The following is a 20,013-nucleotide window of genomic DNA, read 5'->3' on the forward strand; positions in this document are numbered from 1 at the left end:
TTCCAGGGGGAAATTCGATTATATTGCTTGGTGCTCTGGAGAGCAGTGAACTTCCTGTTCCAGAAAGATTAAAAACAGCAGGGTTGCTGATTAAAAACAAACAAAAAGGTAAAAACTTGCTAATTTGCAAACAGAAAAGCAGTAGGAACTTGAAAGTAGCCAAATAAAACCTCAGAACTCAAAGGTCTTCGAGGCGGCGGTCCCACCACTGGCCTGGCCTGAACGCTGATGGCTCATGGAGATGCCTGCGCAGGTGGGGGTGGGGCGGGGCGGGGGCCACTTCTGGATGCAGTGAGGTCGACCGCTGCCCAAGGCAGCCTCACATGGAGTGCCCCCACCCCGCTTCCCAGAGGTGTGACCTGATTGGTCTGCTGGGTGGTCTGGGCTCCAGGTGCAGAGGCTTGGGAGCTGCTGGGCTTAAACACGCAGGTTTGTGAAGCACTGCAGAGCTGATAACAGACCAAGCCAAGCTGCAACACCTGTCGTCAGGTGGCCTCTGACGGAGACCGGGGCTCGCTCACCTCCACGCAGGTGTGGAGTACTGCCTGGCCTTAGCACCCCGTGGCAGCCGGGAGCCCCGGCAAGCGGTTTGTTTCAGGTTATTGGACGTGGGAGGGATTTCTGAAACGCAGGTGAACGAGGAACATACAGAAGTTGTAATAACGTTCGTGGGCCACCACCTGGAACGACCGACATGGCTACAGAAACTTAGCCAAAGGCTTCGGACAGGCTTTGTTCATTATTTGGGACTGTTGAGTAGGACTGAAAACATTCTGCACAGGCTTCGGGAACACTGCCTTCCCTCTGCCCTGGAACCACGCATCCGTGTTGCGTGAATATTTACCCAACGTGCATATTTTTTCACTGCCAGTGAGATAAACTTGACCCCAGTTATGACCGTCCGACTAGAACGGTGTCTTCTTTTCATGCAGCCTCTGAACCCAATTTGAAATTACGGTCCAGGCTAAAGCAGAAAGTGGCCGAACGACGGAGCAGCCCCCTGCTACGTAGGAAAGATGGGCCAGTGGTTACAGCTCTGAAGAAGCGTCCGCTGGATGTCACAGGTATGCACCAGTGCCGGCCTGCACCCTCTCCGCAGGGCTCTCCTGTACCCTCTCTGAGACCTGCACCCCTGCATGGTGCTCTCAGCCCCAGGGGTTGGCAGTGCGAGTCCGAGAGCCCCGCTGGTGCCCAGGCAGGGGTCTCAAGGAACGTGGAGCACCGCCTGTCTGCTCCCAGCCCCAGCCACAGAGAGCTGGTGCCCACGGGCCCAGGCACCGCCGGGGCAGTCCTGTTTGACATTGCGCGGGGTGTTTACAGGAATTTTAAGTTGAGGTTTCTCCAAAGGTTTAACTGATCCTGTCCTATTAGTGGTAAATCACATGGTTCCGATCTGCTCCACTGCCCATTACAGTGTCTGGACCACTGGGGAGCATTAAAGTCTTCCTGGCAGGAGTCCCACAGGTGGGAAGGGAAGGAAGGAGGGAGCAAGGGAGTCTGGTTGTTTCGGCTTCCTTGGCGAGCGTTGCTCTCGGCCCCCATCTAGTGGTGGACATGCGGAAGTGTGCCCCTGACCAGAGCCCTGTCCTGAGGGAGACCCTCCTTCCTGAGGATGCTCCCCATTTCCCAAGACGCACCCCCACCACAAGGGTGCACTTCACTTGCAGAGGGCCCACCCCGGTCCCAAGGGTGCATCCCGCTTGCCGAGGCATACCACAGTCCCCAGGGGGTGCATCCCACGTCCTGAGGGCACACGTCCACATTGCTGAAATCTGCACCAGGATCAAGGGGGGAACTGTATTTGCATAAAGTACAATACCCCACTTGAAATCCAAGGCTCTGGGTGGCAGTCTGTCGGTACTGGGTTCTCAGGGAAGGAGAGGGGCTCGCTGGTGCTGGTCCTCCTCGTGTCCATGGCACATGCAATGACTCAGCCTCGTGCCTCTGAGTGAAGGGGAGAGCTTCACCCCTGCCCCGTCCCGCTGTGTTTCAGGGTTCTACAGCCAGCGGAGAGTCCTTCACCCAAGCGTCTGCCTCTGAATGTTTGTGTGAAAGGGTCGACCCTCTTCATTTTGTTATTGATGGGGGGTTCAGTGCTGGGGGGTTTCTAGTGTGGACAGTCTTTGTCTGAAGAGAAGAAGTATCATCACCCAGAGTCTCACCCACTGGGGGATTCCATTTGAAATTGTGAGTTAAAACCCACGTCCAAACACAGATGCAGCTTTGTTTCCTTTGAGGAGTGCCTGGTCGTGGGCCGACAGCTCCCATGGGCAGGAGGGCCGCGTATTTATTCCTGGCCCTGCAGTTGGTGAGATGGAATCATCAGCAGGCTTCTTCCTGAGCGTCGGATCTCATGTTCACGTTGTCAGCCTGTGGCTGTTTAATGCCACTGTGAGTCAGCACCAAGCTGCACGCGAACAGAGGGACAGGGGTCCTCGCCGTCATTTGAGAGGCCCGACTGTCACATGTGGCCCACCTAGCAAACCGTGCCCGCCACAGCTGCCTGGTACTGGGTCGTGGCATGTCCAGAGTGCGCGTGAAGCGGCCCGGGACGAGGGAGGCTGTGGATGTGTGGCAGATGAGTGCAGCTGGCAGAGAGACGGGAGGAGGCAGGCTTCTGGGCCCTCACAGAGCCCAGGCAGCCGGGGGCAGAATGCAGAGCTGCCTTTCCCGACAGTGCGAGGGACCCCCCCACTGCAGCCCTGGGAGGTGGTGTCTCCCGCGGGAGAGCAGATCAGTGCATGTATGCAGGGGGGTGGAGGGGCGGGCGTGGGGGCCCAGCTGGGCAGGAGACCAGGCGGCAGGACAGGGGAGGTGCACGGCTGCTTCTCCCCAGTTGCTAGTGAAGGCCACGTGTGCCACAGGAGCAGAGAAGATAATGAGCTGCCCGTGCGCACACCCGTCAGCGTGGTTAGCGCTCACAGGGGGGCACATACTCATCACAAGTACTTTCTGGCACCTTGAATGGGGTCCTACTTGTGCTGGTGCAAATAACATCGTGACGATGACACATTTGTATTCATTTCTTAGGCCATGTTCCTAGAAGTGGCGTAACTGAGTTGAACATGGGTGAAGAGCCGGATACATAGTTTATTGGCCCAGTTTCTCCCACCCTTGCTGCTCAAGAGCATTTAGCTGGTGACCCTGCTGGGGGCGCACATGTGCAGGGAGTTTGGGTGGAACCCGGTGTGTAGCTTGGGATAGGATCTGCAGAGAAGGTGTCCCATGAGGGCCACGGGGACTGCACCCAAGGGCAAGGTGGCAGCCTCCGTTTGGGAGGCCACAGCTTTGTCTTTGTGTGGAAAGTATAGCAGCTGCTCAGCCCCCGACCGTCTCAGCAGCTCCCAGTCCGTGAAGTACAGTAAACGTGATTTCCCCAGGTAGAGAAGCTCTGGATTTGGTGTTTAGTGTGTGTGTGTTGGGGGGGGGGTTCCTGGTCTGAGCTCATTGTCAGTGTCTGGGACAGCCGGTGGCCTGGCTGGCGATCCTGTGATGACAGCTGCCTGGTCAAGAGGACCAGGGACCACAGAGCTCACCGTCCATGGTGAAGCCATTGTCAAAATGCCACTAAACCAAAGGAGAACACGGAAGCGGCTGAACAGGCCCGTCCTTAAGCATCGAGTGTCACCACCGTGGCTGGCCCGGCAGGGGAAGGGAGATGGGGGTGGGACACGTCCCTCAGGCGCAGGCCATTCGCCGTGAAGGCCGGTCCCGATTTGTAGGGCTGGGCCACGGCTACCTATAAAGTTACTCGGAAGATCACCTAGTGCTTGATTTCAGGTGACACCGATTGGTCACAGAAGCTGCTAGCAGTACGTACCGCTGGGTGTTTGATGTCGCATAGGAAAAATGAGAGGCTTTAATTCAAAGGGGCCCCGTTGCCAGCGGCTCTGTCAGTGAGCACAGCCAGTCTGACCTTCTCTATTCACAGTTATGTGGCTTCTGTGTTTCCTGGTCTTTTGTTGTTAGGTTATTGGTGTTTACGGCCTTATCTTTCCGGCGTGTCAGATCATCTTGAAATTCAAGAGGAATAAAATTGGTAACGTGCACGATGTTAAAGGCTCGGGGGGGCCTCTGTGGAGCCGTACATTTAGAGCTCACGAGGAAATCCGTAGCAAAACCAAAAGTAGGGAATTAGCCTCACACCCCTGTTTGGGAACTGTGATCATGTTCTTTCGTGATGTAGTTTCTGCCAGTCGGCAAGCTGGAAGCAGGAGTCCCTAGGGGACCCCCCTGCCTCTCGGGCCCAGGAAAGCACGTGCCGCTGCCTGCCCCGGGACCTCTGCACAGAGCGCAGCTCACAGATGTCTCTCCGCCCCACAGACTCGGCGTGCAGCAGCGCCCCCGGCTCCGCGCCCAGCTCCCCCAACAACAGCTCCGGGAACGTCAGCACGGAGAACGGGATCACGCCCGCAGTCGCCAGCATCCCAGCCGAGGTCAGTGTGGGCTTTCCGTTCGTTCTGCTCCCTGTGCTGGCCCAGTGGCAGATTCAGACAGCTGGTTTCCTCGAGGTGACCACAATTTGCCGCCGCCCTCCAGCCTTGACGGTCCAGGTCAGGAGGCATCCTGGACAGGGCCCCCTCCTGCCACTGACCACTTCTTCTCCTTTAAATTGGAGCATAGTGGTCCAGACATGAGAACAGCTGTAAACCCAGCCTTTTCTCCCGGCGTCTTTCAGAGCGTATTTAATTAGGCCAATTCAGAACGCACACCGTGTGCCACTGGGGCCCAGGTGCCCCGCTCCCATGTGTCCCTGGGGCTCTGCACGGTGGCCAGGACAGGGAGCACATGGGAACCATTGTTGGATGGGCATCAAGCTATTTGTGGTGCTTTAGAAACACTCAGCCAACAAACATGCATGCACGTGTCCGGGGGCAGCAGAGTGATGGGGTAGATGGTTAGGGCTGTCGGGCGGTTAAGAACACCAGGGTGGCATTTCGGAGACGGCTGGGTAACACCAGCCTTGGATTACAGTTCCCCTCACCCTGCCCGTCAGGCCCCAGGTACGCTGCAGTCGAGAGTCACGTGGGCACAGAGAGGGCTCTGGAATCACTTGGCAGAGAGGAAGGGTGCTCTAGGGGAGGCAAGGTGGGTGGCCTCTTGAGCCAGGTGCAGGGGCTCGGGGCTCGCTGCTGGTTGTGCCCTTGACCAGGCCTGGGTCGGGGTACTTCCCGGGCGGGGGTCTCCAGGACCTTCCTTGCATATACTCTTTTTCTTCCTTGTTCACTTTGGTCTGTGTGATTATTGCACAAGTGTCCCTGGCGCTCCTGCCTCGGACCAGCCCTGTGCCAGGCCCTGGGGATCGAGGGCCAGCCAGCAGCCGGCTCCCATGCAGCCAGCCGTGTGGACTGGGAGAGGTGGGCGCTGACCACACTCGGGAAGAGCAAGAGATTTTCACGCTTGCCGCGCGAGGCCACGGGCTCAGAGTGACTGCGTGGGGAGTCCACCTCAGCTCTGAGTTTTCCAGTGAACTCAGTCCGAAGTGCTGTCTGCTTCCTGCGCAGACGGTCCCACTGCGTGGGAGGTTCTTCTGAGTTCTTTTTGAGCTCCCATTAACTGACAGGAGGCTCCAGCTTATCTGATACAGTTACTGACTTTCCTCCTAAGTATCTAGAAATGAAGCCTGCCCTTCCGGAGGGTGGACGGGTTTCAGTTGGGATGCGAGCACGGGGGCTGAGCATTTTCCGGGCAGGTCTGTGGACACGGATGCACAAACAGACCACGGCAGCAGAGGGCGTGGCGTGCGCGGCCTCCTCTCCTTCCTCCCTCCCCACGTCCTCGCACATCTGGTTCTTTCATCACCTGTCCCTGCAACCCCCGTTTACGCACTGACGTAGATTATCACAGACCTTAACACCCTGCTCTGCAGGATGGAGGTCACCGTGGCCATCTGTCTGTAGTGGGCCTCGGGGCCCCACCTGGACCCCGCTTCCTGGCATGACAGGTGCCCGCCAGCCACGTCTTGTCGGCTGCGGCCCCAACTGCTGTTTAATCTGGTTCATTCTGTGTGGTGCCTGATCGGGGAGAGTCTGCGTGGATCCGGTTTAAATTGCATGTCAAGTTTTACAAGTCATGTGTTACTGTAAACGAAGCTGCTACGAATTATAGATGTGAAAGGATTGACAAGAAAAGTGAAAAGGGCCGTTGCTCCTGTTTGCGTCAGATAGTCCCTGTGGTTGGCAGGATGGTCTCCTATGGTCAGGGTTTGTGAGAATCTGACCACTCCTGAGAACGTGCAGGCCTTGTGAAGACTCCTCAGGCGCCGGGCAGCCCCGCTGGCCCCATGCCCCCCCACCCCGTCACCACAGCCCTGCGCCCCCGTCACTGCAGCCCTGTGCCCCCCGTCACCGCTGCCCTGCACCCCCCACCCGCCCTGCCACTGCCCCCTTCACACAGGGGAAGCAGGCTCCCTGGATGCAGAGACAGCAGCTCCCTCCAGCTCAGGACGCCGGCACAACGTGGGGTGTGTGGCCAGGGCCCAACTTTGTGCAGAGCATGGGAGCTGAGGCGCCCGGCGCAGGGCAGATGGAGGCCGCCAGCACAGCGCATGCGGGCAATCAGCATCCCCAGTCATTCTCAGAAGACTGCCTTATTTCTAAAAATAAATTAGGTAAAAAAATAGAGTGATTATAAGAGGAAATTATAACTTTGCAGACATTAGGATGTCTGCTTATTTTGTTCCCGGATAATTACAACCCAGTGGGGCCGTGCCTCCCTTGGCAATCTCAACCGTTTTCTCTAAAGCATAGCTTGTTGGTACTGCTTTTACGTGTGACAAGACGTGCTTCTGTCGAAGGAAAATACTTTCCATGGCGGCTGTTGGGTCAGGCCTGCACAGCTTCCCAGTGAGCGGAGTGTGGGCACGCACACACCGGGTGCCCTGGCGCCAAGAACACACGGCTTCCTGCTTTGCCCTCACCGCTTCCAAAGATGGTGTTTCCAAAAGACACTGAAATAGGGCTGCATTCAGCAGCAGCGTCGGCAGTCCTGCAAGGCACGGAGGGTCCGCACAGACCACAAGGGGCTGCAGGCACACGTCCCTTTATCGTGCTTTGCAGATGTTGTCTTTTTTTTTTTTTTTTTTTAAACGAATTGAAGGTTTAGGATTTCCGTGGAGGAAGTCAGTGCAGACGGGCTGGAAACCGCAGCAGGACTGGAATCACAAGTGGAGCCTGAAGATGGGGCTGAATCGCTACAATCCTGTGATCAGACGTGAGGGATGAGGGCTTGCTTCCTGCGGACGAGCAGAGAAAGTGGTTTCCCAGGACAGAATCCAGTCCTGGTGACTGACGGTGCCATGAAGACCACTGAAGAGACAACAGAGGATTCAGGATACTACGTACGCTTAGGTGATAAAGCAGCGGCAGGAAGTTCTCCTGGGCGTAAAACGCCATCAAACAGCATCACGTGCGAGAGGAATCGTGAAAGGAAGTCGGTCGATGCGGCGAATTGTTGTCTGACTTGAGGAACCTGCCCCAGCCGCCCCAGCCTCAACAGACTAGAGTATCGTGGACACGTAACTTTTACGTGCACTGGGAAACCAGTCACTGGTGTCAGCGCGCTGTTCTGGGAGCAGGCCCGCAGCCTCTGAGGGGAGCCCGAGCTTGCTCCCGCCTCCAGCAGGAAGAAGAGGCTGTTTCCGAGCCAGGCCAGCAGTCAGTCCTCCCCTGTTGTCTGTAGCAACTTGATGATAACTTTCAACTCATCATTTTTTCCTTGGATATGAGATTCGAAGGCGCCGGAGTATTTCTGCTCTTTAGTTACATACCACAGTGCAAGAGGGACTAGAGAAGACTGGTCGGATGTCCCTCAGTCCTGTGATTTTCCGTTACACAGGCTCCGTCTGCAAACCCTCCCAGCCAGCGCGTGGCAACGCCATGTGCTCATTCTCTCTGTCCCTTGGCTCAGCACGTGGACTGATATCTACTCTAGGGGGATGTTGGGGTGAATAAAAGTGTCCTTTGTAGCAAAGACTATCATTCTAGAAGCAAAAAGATGACGTCGTATTCAGATCTCAGAGAATGCTCCTGCCAACCCTTTCCTGTCTTTCTGTCCCAGTCCTCCGTATGTCTGCTTTTGAAAAAGTGTACAGTTCTTCAACTGGCTTTTCTAACTTAACAACACATCAGTGGGAATCCAGCCAATCAGGAGGGTTTTCCCCCCACCTCCTGAGGGCCCCATGTGCCTTTGTCTCTTCAACCGTGGACACACCACAGGACACACAGCCCTCTGCCTCCAGCGTCATTTTCTAGGGTCCATCCTAAGAGTGGAGTTTTAGGATCAAAAGTTAGATACATTTTTTAAGGCTTTTGACATAGATTGCCAAATTTTTCGGCAGAAAGAGTGTGCCCACTTATAACCCACCCAGCAGTGTGCTTCTGTTCCTCGAGACCAAGAGAGTATTCTCAGTTGTAAAAATCTTTGCTGGCTTGATAGGGTTTTAAATATGTTCTTAGATTACTGATGATATTGAGTATTTTTTATGAGTTTATTCTCCCTTAATATTGGCTCTTTGTCATTTGCCTATCCATGTGATTTTTCTCGTTGTTAATTGTTTGATTTGTGAGTTCTTTTCATATTCAGCTTTCTCTGCCTGACACGTGGCCAGCATTGCTGCAACAGTTATTTCCTTTTCTGTGAGGGATTTTCTTAATCAATGTTTTCTTCAGTTTCTGCCTCTGATGTTGTGTTTGAAAAGACCTTCGCAACCAAGAATATATTTTAAAATACACTACCTTAGATTTTCTTGATAGTTTTACAGTGAATTAGCAATCTGAATAAAAACAAACAGGAGTCCGGTGGGTTGTGGGTCCATGTTTGTGACGTGTTGATGTACGTGTGTACTGTGGTGTCTCGGAGCCCAGCGGGGCCCGCCCCGAAGCGTTTTCTGTTGTGATGTCTCACGGTGTGTGCTGCCCACGCTTGTCGGGGACAGACCGTGTGTGACGGCCGTCATGTGTTCTGTCTCCAGACCAGCTTGGCGCACAGACTCGTGACTCGAGAAGGCTCCGTGGCCCCACTCCCCCTCTACACGTCGCCATCCTTGCCCAACATCACGCTGGGACTGCCCGCCACCGGCCCGTCCGCTGTGAGTAGCCGTCGGTGGGTGTGCGTGCTGCGGGGCGGCTGTCCCAGGCCCTTGGCCTGGGCATCACGGTTGTGCCTCTCCAGGGGGCAGCCGGCCAGCAGGAAGCCGAGAGACTCGCTCTCCCAGCCCTCCAGCAGCGGATCTCCCTCTTCCCCGGCACCCACCTCACTCCCTACCTGAGCACGGCGCCCCTGGAGCGCGACAGCGGGGCTGCGCACAACCCGCTCCTGCAGCACATGGTCCTGCTGGAGCAGCCGCCCACGCAGACACCCCTTGTCACAGGTGAGCACGGGGGGCTCGGGCGGGCCCGCGGGGAGGCTCATCTCCACCCCGGAATTCCTGTCCGTGGCCCCTCCCATGTGAGGGCGTACGGTTTCATCCTCCAAGTCGCACTTGCAAAACGAGGTAGACGGAGTAAAACTAGGCGTCAGGAGCACCTTCTGTGTAAGCTCTCGAGAGGGACGGCTGTTCGCATCTGCGTTTGCCTCTGGAGCCCGTTGAACATGTGAGAAAAGCCCACACTTGACTCTAGGAGACAGTCCATTTCTATTAGCGGTGAGAATTTTAAATGTGCCCTAAGGAATGGCTATATTTAGGGGAAAATGTGAAATTCGTCGGAGATTTGCCTGGCAACAGCCCTGTTCGCATCAGGGGTGACGGCTGTGTGGAGTTGCAGCAGGTGTCCTGCTGCACGGATGTCCTTCACGTCTGCATCCTCCCCGGCTTCGTGCGTGGCTTCCCAGAAATGTGATGATTTATTCAGAATTAGAATTGAAAATAACCTCAGAGCCGCCCCCTTTCACACTCCCTGATACTTGGGTGGAAAACACAGGTGCTGAGCGGGTCACAGGGTCCTGACCTGTGGCCACACGGGGCTGGGCTGGTCACCTTGTTGAGAGTCATGGGGCTGGTCTGGGCACGAGGGGCCGCGTCCTGCCCTCACGTGTGTCTGCAGATGGCGAGCTCCATCTTCCACCAGCGCTCTTTCGTGTCTGTGTGTCTGTCTGGTTCCCCCGATGCTGGTGTTGGGGTCAGCATCCTCTCCAGAGTTGAGGGGTCTGCAGCGTGTAGAGGGAATGGAAGACTCGTCGCACATCTCCCCAACTTTCAGACAACAGGTCGTGAGCACAGGGGTCTCGAGGGTTTTATCTGAAATTGCACATGCGTCCCTGTCACACTCAATGTCGGGCCTGAGCAGTGAGGGACGCCTGCGTTTCCATCTCGTGTCATTTAGTAACACGTCAGCAACACCTGACCGTCCTCGCGATCCTGGTCCCCTGCTCATCTCATCACAGGAATGTATGCTCGTCACCCACCGTTAAAGAGCATTCCCAATGCCACACCCCGCAGCTTCCCGGGAAGTGGTCTTTCCTGACGAGACCTCACCTCTCCAGTAAATTTGCTGAACTTGACCCCTTGTGGTTGACCACGTTGCTGCTTCTGTCCTCTGTGTGCGGTTCGTGGCCCTGTCTGCGACGGCAGCTGCCCACGGCCCGCCTGTGGCGGTGAGGCTGGGGCACGACTGTCCAGGCCCCGGCTGGCCCCCCTCACCCTGCCCCCAAATCCACAGGCCCCGTCCCAGTTCCCGGGCACCCCGTCTGGAGGTGCTGGAGGCAGGGCCGTGGCCAAGAACACAGGCTCCTTCGTCTCCACTTCATCCCGGCTCAGTGACCTTGGAAGGTCTTCCTGTGTGTCATGGGTCAGTTTCCCCATATATGAAGTGGGGATAACACAAGTAATCTGCCCTTTGAGTTTTATGAGGACTCAATGAGGTGTGTATTCGTGCAGGAGGGCATCTGGTGCTGTGCCCCCGTTAGATGTTAGTTGTGGTTGTGGTGGTTACTTTCAGGTTTAGAACTTTAAACCTTCAACCCTGATGTCTCCCTCACCTCCCCCAGGCCACCCCGTCGGTCTGTCCCCATTCTCGTGGCCCCTTCCTCACCCCCTCCCTGGGAACAGGGCCCTGATTTGGGTCTCGGCGGGAGCACCGCCCCACACAGAGCCGTCCTGTGCAGGAGCACTGGCCCCACGTGGCCACTGAAGTTGAAAATGAAAATTAAGACCCAAGACTGAAGTAAACACTCGGTTTCTCAGTCCCCCGTGGGGCTTCGTGGGTGCCCGTGTGGCTGGCGGCTGTTGAGCCATGTGAATGTGGACAGTCTGTGTCCACACAGAAGGGCCTGTTGGGCGGTGCTGGCCAGGAGCGAAGGCGGGGCGCTCAGCGGGCCCGGGCGCAGGCTGCCTTTTCCCTGTGCGGCGCCTCTTCCCTGCGCGGCTCGCACTGTGCGGGTTCTCTCTTCACCAACCAGGGCCGCCCTTCTCCCTACCTGGCCCAGCTCCCACACCGGCTCGGCCCCAGTCCCCGTCTCTGCTCCCGTCAGGCGTGGCCTTCCTCCCGTGAGCTCTGCCCACGTCTGACGAAGCCCCTGCCTCAGCACGGCCCCGTGATGCTCGCCTCCTGCTCAGCTCCCCTCCTGGAGAGCAGACACTGCACTTCCACAGCGTGGCCAGCCGGCTCCCCGCACCCACACAGGCTTGGTGTGCAGAAGGCCTGCAGCAAGCAGCTCTGGGGGCACAGCGAGGGGAAGTTGGGGTTTCCGAGGCTCCTCAGCCAGCGAGCCTGCGTCTCCGTGAGTGCTTGCGGCTAGTCACGACAGACAGACAGACAGAAGGTCCGAGCTAGAACAGCTCATCACATAAACGCGGGCAGCAGAGCCCTGGGGGAGAAGAGGCTGGCCCGGGTCTAGAGCAGTGACAAGGTGCCGGTCTTAGGGCCGCATCCCTCCTTCCCTGTGGCAGTCGCCTCCTTGCTTTCTGCTGCCCCAGCAAGGCACTCAACAGGCAGGAGCCATTCACTCGAATCTTCTCCTGAGAAGAGCAGCGTCCCCGATACACTCCCGGAGATCCGGCCTCTAACTACCCAAGGCAGGGGGCGGAGATGGAACCACCATTTTGCGGAGGAAACCCCGCACTGCGTGCTCTCCTGGCCAGATAGCCTGCCAGTGTGGTGCTTGAGTGGCCGGGGCCAGAACTCTCAGCCTAGCATCTCCTCCATGCCAGGCCCCGGGGAGACGGACCCCGAGGTCCCTGAGAGCTGTGTGGTTGGGGCTGGGTGCTCAGGGTGGGTATCAGGAAAGGAAGGCTTCCTGGAGAAGTGGTGGTGCTGAGACGTTGGGTGGGAGTCTCAGGGGAGCAGGGGGAGAAAGGCCAGTGGAGGGAACAGGTGTTGCACCTGGAGGAAATGTGGCATCTTTCTAGTCTTCTGGTCACTCGCAGGGCCTGCCCCAGCCTGGTAAGGGGGGTGCACAGGCAGCCTTTGCCCACAGTTGTACTTCTGAGCGTGGGGGCTCTGCCGGCCTCTGCAGCAGGGATTACATGCTCCCGTTTGCTCCTCATTTGTCCTGAAAACCTGAGTCCCAGGAGGGGCTTGAGCACGACTGGCATGGGGCTCCTGCACCTGAGACCTAACCAGCGATCCCTGGCCCTATCCAGGCCCCTAGAAGCTCCAGCAAAGCCGACGGGTCCAGGCAGATCCCTGCCACACACCGTTTTTCTTGCAGTGCTCAGGCTATGCTCGAGTGCAGCCAGAATTGAGAAACCACTAGTTAGACCCCAGTCTTGCCTGGCTTACTGTCTTTTAAAGGGTTTTAAAGAGTTTCATTGTGGTGTGTAGGGCAGTGGAACGCATCGAATGGATTTCTAAGGACCCAGGCCGCATGATTTGCTCATTCAGTGCAAATTCATCTGCTTAACCAGAACCCCATTGTGCAAAGGCCAGCGCTTCAGAACTGGGTCCAGAACATCAGGCCAGCCTGACTCTTCATCTCTGCCTCTTCTGCCCCCATATCTGGTGGGGCGTGTCGGCAGACTCACCAGCTCGTGCTGTGTACAGCACACCTTGAACCTGGATGACGGGCTAAATGCCAGGAGTTACCATTGGCCTTATGACTTGGGGACCGCTGGCCCACCCCCAGTCCCGCTGGAAGGAGCAAAGGTCTGTCACACTGGTTGGGTCCTCTCTCAGTACTGGGGTCGGGTATTGTCCGTCTGCTGGACCACAGACAGACCTCTACCAGTGCCGTGGGCCCGAAGAACGGAGCCTTAGGTCAGCCTCCCAGCTGGCCAGGTGCTCAGGGAAAGAGGCTCCAGGCAGCCCGGCCTCCCTGCCCCGAGCAGGGTCCAGGAGCCGCAGGTCAGGCTCTGCCCCTGCCCCTGCGTCCGGCGGGCCACAGCTGGGTCACCTAGGACAGAATTTGATCTCAATGTAGTGTGGTTTTATGCTTAAACGTCTTTTATAATATGTACTAAAAGCCAAATAATGGTCTGTCATCAGAAACCCTTGCTAATGCCCTGAAGGGCCAGCTGGAAGTCACCTGGCCAGTCAGGTTGGACGTTCAGTTTTCTGAACTGCAGCCAGTCCCCGAGGGGGACAACCCCAGGGTTTTACGCCCCAGGAGGCCCATAGTGAAATCCAGAGTGGGTGGGTGGGCCAGAACAGGCTCCTCCCCCCATCTGCCCGTGTCCCCACGGGGGCGGTGGCCTGTGTCCTCAGCACCACCCCACGTGATGGCAGCTCCTCTGCTTGTGGGGAGCCTCTCCCATAGGGAGGGCAGCAAGCACCGCGACGCCAGGCTCACATGCACGTGGGCCCTCGGAGCAGCTTCTTCCTGCGCCGTGATCAAGCCTGGAAGCTCAGTCTCTGCGGAATCGGGTTCCTTCCCTGGAGCCCAGAGAAGCTTCTCTGCGCAACACGGGGCCGGCACGGCTCTGCTGCTCCCTCCCGTGCTCGCCCTTCCTTCCGGTGCCCACGGAGGCCTGAGGAGCATGTGCTCAGGAAGCCGTGCGTCAGCTCCTCGTGTCCGAGGGGCCTTCTTGGGCCTGCGTCCCCTCTGACCCCGTCGTGCAGCGGCGCGTGGCGGACTTCGCAGGTAGATCCTCACGCACCTCGGTCATGCTTTTTTTTTTTAACGTTTTTAGAAAACTTGATAGGGAATGAGTCGATCTTCTGTGTTACTAACTTTGATTTAGTAGCCATGCAGATAATGAAATTCAAGGTAACCTCTTTGCAGGAAACAGTGGGCTGGACAGAAGGTGATGGCAGGTTAGGGGACAGCGGTGACGGACTCCTCGAAAAACTAGTGAGGGACAGTTTTGTGAGGGTCGGGTCTTTTCTCTGTGCTCTTTCTGTCTTCGTACAAAATTTTTAGGCAGGAGTGCCCGCCTGTCAGGGACGCCTCAGGTGGCTCCAAAAGCCATGCTCTCGGGGAGCCTGGCCGCTCCTGTGCTCGGGCACATGCAGTCCCACCCAGGCAGACACCTGTGACCCGAGTCGTCCTCAGCCTGAGCCTGTGTCCATCCACTTGAGGCTGCCAGGGCAGCAGGCAGTCCAATAGCAGAGTAAGGGTTTACTAGTAAAACGGTAAACTGCCTAAACCCCCAGTTTGCAAAAGTGAAAACACAGACGTATGAAAAGCTTACAGGAGGAAAAGTGTTTGGCATCCTGAGTCCCCTGAAGAGGTTGTATTAAAGTAAGAGTCCAGTGCAGGTTAAACCAGGCTTGTCGTCAGTCGGGTTGTTAAGCGCTCAGTGCAGGTGCGGGTCAGCGAAGCGGCCGTGTGCAGCTGGCGGGCAGGCGGACCCTGCGGAGAAATGTGTGGCTCCTGGCGGTCCGCATCAGGGTTTGTACAAGCGTTAGTGTCCCCTTTGTGCATAAAGTCACCTCCTGAAGACACCCTCAAAAATTTGATCCCAAGGACATTTTAGTCCCCCACAGCTTAGTTTCTGGGTCACTTGGGGAAGACCCATCTCCACAGCCTTCTGGAACATGCCAGGCCACCAGGACCTCTGCCGCCGTTCTCAGCATGACACGAGCCGTTCCGGCTGCCTGCGGTGCTGCTCAGACCAAAACAAGCGTTTCCAGGGCCTGGGGCTCTCTGAGGCGTGTCGTGGGGCCACTCGTGGGCAGGGCAACCACGCTGGAGCCTGTCTGTCACTCAGAATGCCCGCTTACGCAGCAGCCTGGGTGTTGGGACAGCCACCTCTAGGCGGCGTCCTCTGCTCCCCGAAGCCCACGCTCACAGCTCACGGCTCACAGCGGCGTGTACCTGGGACTCTGGGTGGAGCGGGTGGGGGATGGGGCAGCTCCCGGGGGTCCCTCCTCTTTGCTCTGCTGTCTCTCGTCCATGTTACCTTTAGACTGGTGTCTTTCAGGCCTGGGAGCGCTGCCCCTGCACGCGCAGCCTCTGGTGGGTACGGACCGCGTGTCCCCGTCCATGCACAAGCTGCGGCAGCACCGCCCGCTGGGGCGCACCCAGTCGGCCCCACTGCCCCAGAACGCGCCGGCCCTGCAGCACCTGGTGATCCAGCAGCAGCACCAGCAGTTCCTGGAGAAGCACAAGCAGCACTTCCAGCAGCAGCTGCACATGAACAAGGTGGGTCTGCGGGCACGGTGCCTTCCTCTGCAGCCTGGCTGCCCAGTGGTGGCGCTGTCTGACCTCAAGAGAGGCCAGGACACGGGAGGGAAACCGTGGAGGCCAGGCTTCGGCACGTGTGGCAGGACGGGGAACGCTGCGTGCAGCAGGAACGCAGGACGCCGGGCCGGGGTTCAGCGCCCGCGTCTCCGTGCCAGCAAGCCTAAGTACAGAGGAGCACGTGCTGTGTCACCGCGTGCTGTGTCCCACCCGGTCAGCACATTCTCCTGAGTTCCTGGAGGATGCTTCTCTTCCGTGAGCAAACCCCCAGCAGGGAGCCCCCCACCTTTACACTGACACGGAGCCCCAAGGGCGCCTTCTGCAAGTCCCTCTGCCCCTGCGTGTGCCTGCCCGATGAGATCTCCTGTTCAGAAGGGTTAGTGCCCAGGACAGCCCACAGAGGTGTGCGCACCTGTGCGGTCCCGAAAGTCCCTCACAAAGCTGCTTTTGAGCAGGAAATAGCAGTGGGGTTACGAGTTGCTGTGCTGGTGATTAAAATCGGAAAACAGGCCACATTCTCTGGAGATGGCGGCTTGTGGCAGCCCAGCTCTAGCCTAGGGTGCCCTCCAGGCCAGGCCGAGGCCCCCATGGGAGATGGGCTGCCCACCACAGCCCGGAGCCTCCGGGGCCCCCAGGCTCTCCCAGGCAGACGGTGCAGAACCATGTCGGGAACGGTGGGGCCGCCCCGCCCCGCCCTCATCTGGACCACAAAGGCACTTGCTTCCTGTGGGCAAGATGGGGCCTGTCCCTCTGTTCACTCCCAGTGTCAAAGGCACTTCACATCCATCGTCCTAGCGCGGCTGGGGCTTCCTAATTTTATCGTGTCATTCTCTGACTGATAGGGTGGGAGGTTTCAGGAAGACAGAAAACAGCTATTCATTCCTGGTATATTCTTGAAAAGAATGATTTAGAAACTGGGTAATCTCCCTGGATTCTGTTACATGATTGATTACGAGATGAAACGACACTTGATTGAAATGTTTGTACAGTGTTCTCCTGGGATCTCGGGGAGTTGACAGTGTTATCTCGTGCTGTCTGCCCCCCCCGCGCATCTCCCTTGCATCGGGGCACGGCGTCCCTAACAGGTTCCTTGCCCGATGGGGCGGGCGTCCAGCTCCTGGCAGCTCTGAGGCTGCCCAGTAGGCTGGGACGCCAGCCTACTCCGGGTGCGCTGGGATTGCAGCCATTTCCCGCACGCTCTGCGGCTTGTTCGAGCATGGCCGCTTCGCTGATATCCCGTTAGGGAGAGCAGCCCTGCACGGCCGCTTCGGTTTTCCCAAGGTCCCTGGCCGGGCAAACAGTACCATGGGGCTGAGGAGCCTCCGTGAGCGGAAGGATGGACGCCGGAGCCAGCTGTGCTCACTGGCTGTGGCACCCACAGGAGCGACTGCGTGCTGGCAGTGGTTGTTAGTGCCGGAGCCTTACGTGCAGTGGTGTTTAATAAAGGTTTGCCAGGCGAAGGAACTTTCTGGAGAATGGGTGCCCCCAGTGGGTGGGTGGAGCTTACAGCTCTGGAAGAGGCATGGGCACCTGCAAGCCCTGCCAGCCACCATGTGCCCTTGGGCGGGTCTGGATCGGGTGGCTGGGAAGTGTGCAGCAGCACACATGCGTTCTTCTTCCTGTTGGAAGAGTGCGCTTGCGGGCGTCCACACCCCTGCAGGACCGGGGCTTTGCTGCAGGTGCAGTTCCTGCCCCGGCTGCTGAGCACCACGCGGTGCTTGAGTCCTGTGGCGCCCACAGTCGGGCTGTGAACCTGAGAGCTTGGGCTTCTGTGTTTGGGTGCTCTAACTAGCAGCACGTCCAGTGACCCCTCAGTATTGGCCTGAACTGCAGTCTGGCCTTTGGGACCTGAATTTGTTCTCACTTAATCAGTAAAAGGGGCTCCTAAGGTCAAAGGGCGTTGGAGAACAACGAGCTGGTTTCTTGGGTGGGTTTGCAGATGCGTTTGCCCACGGGAGCCTCACCCCCGAAGCCAGCTCTGCGGTGCAGCGAGCCCACAGCCCGGCTGGGGGACGCAGAACTGCATTTTGAAGGCAGCGAGAGCCTCTGCCTGTGGCCGCGGCCCAAGGAGGCTGAGGGCACAGCCACCTGCGTCACTGCCGAGCCAAGAGCCCCTGTGGCAGAGCGCGCTTGGCATCACGGGGAGGCCGCTACCACGTCCCTCCCTGAGTCCGTCTGTGCCGCGGCCTGCAAGCTGAGGGATGGGCACTGAGCTCCAGGGAGATGGGAGCAGCTCAGGTGTCCCTGCTCCTGCCCAGAGCTCCCAGAACAGCGGGTCCAGCACGTTCCAGCCTCTGGGAATCCTACACGGAGCCGGGCTGGCTCTCATGGAATCCCAGAGCATCCTAAGTCCTCTAGAGGGACCTGGAGGTCACTGTTCAGGCACCCTCATTTTCCCAGGAAGCTGGGAAGGCCAGAGAGGGAGCTTGGGACTCTCACCCTGGGAGCAGGCAGGTCCTGTTCCTGCTCCGCCGTGCTCCCCTGCCTCGGGGCTTTCACCATCTTGCACTGCCCTCCTAGGGCCGCGGCCATGGAGCCAAGGCCTTGTGTCTAGGTGAGGGCACGTGGGGCTTCCATGCTCTCCCTGAAACTTTTGTGGTGTTCTAAAATTTAAAAGAAAATGCTGGAAGAAACTAGGGAGGGGGGGCACTACTCTGTCCCCTGTGTACACTTTCCCACAGCCATTCTCCCCTCTCCTCTGTGACAACTTCTCAATTTTGTCACCGCCCAGTGTCCTCCGGGGAGGCCCCAGCCTGTGTCCTCCTGGCTGACCCTCCTCCTCCGTCTTCTCCCCTGTCGTCCACCCGAAGAAGGCCCGGGGCTCTGCGTCCACGTTAGAGCTGGGTTTCCTGCAAGGGCCTCAGAATGGGCCCTGGGCCCCTCGGGAGCAGGCACAGCCCCTGGTGACCTTTATGAAGGGTCCCCTCAGGTGGCTGCCATACCCTGCTCCCCCACGCCTGCCCCCGCCTCCCCCACACACATGCCCCCCGGGCCGTCTCCGCGGGCCCTGTGCAGGGGCTTCCCTGGGCCGTCTCAGAGGACCCTGCGCAAGGGCTTCCCTGGGGCAGTCCCCTCAGACCCTGTGTGAGGACTTCCCTGGGCAGGGGCTGGTTGCACATGGCCCCCTCCTCTGAGCCTGCAGGTGCCCGGCCGCTCCCATCCTCCGCAGGGCAGCACAGACCGGCCCCGTCGTCCTCCCCTCAGCCTTGTCCTGCGTGACACCGCTGTCCTAGTTCTCCGGCCTTGCCTCCATTTTCCTTGCTTTGTGTGGTTCCCCGCCTTTCGCCCTTGAATCACTGGCTCCGTGAGCCTTGCCTGGAGCTGCCGTGCCCACAGCTGGGGCTTTTCACCCCCATTGTGCTTCCCGGAGACTGTCCTCTCAGGCCCTGACGTGTCTCCAGAATCCCACTCAGATCCCCCTTCTCTCACGGACGTCAGCCTCACAGGTCCACCTGGCGCTCGGATGTCACTCTCTGGGCTGGGCTTTGAGCCTGGATCAGAGTCCTGGCTGCCTCCTGCTCATCGTCCATGTCTGCTGGGGCTACCGCTGCCCGCACGCAGCCCTCTGCTGGGGCTACCGCTGCCCGCACGCAGCCCTCTGCTGGGCTTCTGCCCCCACCTGGCTGAGCCCCCAAAGCATCCCATCCCTGTGGTGCTCCCTGCCCCTCGCCTCCATCCTCAGTCTGACCTTGGGGGGAGCCAGGGAGCTCTTGACCTCGCCAGCCCCGAAGCCCAGGCTTGAACTGCAGTGTGCTGATGGCCACTCGCGGCCCAGCACCCTCTGTGGCATAGACAGGGCCGTCCCTGTCCCCGTGACTGTTAGGACGTCACAGTCTGGGGCCCAGGGCAGTTTGACCGGCCACAAGGCTCAACACGGGCCTTGCGGGCTCCAGGTGTGCTGGAACGAGATGAGCTTAACAAGTAAAATATAATTACAGATCTCAAAATTGTCAGGATTTTTTAAAACACTTCGGTAAACTAGCATGGTTAGCAGATACTTATTGGAAATAAAGTCGTAGCTTATATGCCGTCTTCTGGCTTCTCTCTGGCTGGCTGGCATCCTTCTGCTGAAATCGCACTGACCCCGTGTCCTCCCTCCCCGTGCTGGGTCACAGTTCCTGACGGGAGGCTGCCATAGGGTTGGGTATGAAGAAAGTGGCCGTGGCTCCCGTGGCTTGCCTTTCACAGTTATGCTTTCCTTGAAAATATTTATTATAAGCAGTTCAAGGGTTAATCATATAAAATAAATCCTTTGCCAGTCTAAACTCCATTTTTTTACAGCAAGGTGAAGTGGGTGCCCCGGAGGTTGCACACTCAGCCAACTTTTGGTGTGTCACTGTCCCCCGGGCTGGGCCCTGCGACAAGTGGACAGAACGCTAACGCTTGCACAGCGGTGGCCAGCAAGTCCATCCCCCATCACTCAGACATGCTACGTCCTGGTGTGGGCGACAAAGC

The 20,013-nt window shown here is 58.1% G+C and overlaps 1 protein-coding gene across 1 annotated transcript in view; it reads left to right on the forward strand.

The window, feature by feature from the left end:
- Nucleotides 1–20,013, forward strand: part of HDAC4 (histone deacetylase 4) — a 277,804-nt gene that overhangs the window by 229,178 nt on the left and 28,613 nt on the right. Inside the window, exons 8-12 of the mRNA XM_040638418.1 lie at nt 933–1,064; nt 4,324–4,436; nt 8,972–9,088; nt 9,172–9,370; nt 15,299–15,519. Coding sequence (XP_040494352.1) covers nt 933–1,064; nt 4,324–4,436; nt 8,972–9,088; nt 9,172–9,370; nt 15,299–15,519 — 782 coding nt within the window. The remainder of the gene's footprint in view (nt 1–932; nt 1,065–4,323; nt 4,437–8,971; nt 9,089–9,171; nt 9,371–15,298; nt 15,520–20,013) is intronic.

Source organism: Ursus maritimus, unplaced genomic scaffold (assembly GCF_017311325.1).
Source record: "Ursus maritimus isolate PB19 unplaced genomic scaffold, ASM1731132v1 scaffold_1, whole genome shotgun sequence".
In the NCBI taxonomy this organism is placed as follows: domain Eukaryota; kingdom Metazoa; phylum Chordata; class Mammalia; order Carnivora; family Ursidae; genus Ursus; species Ursus maritimus.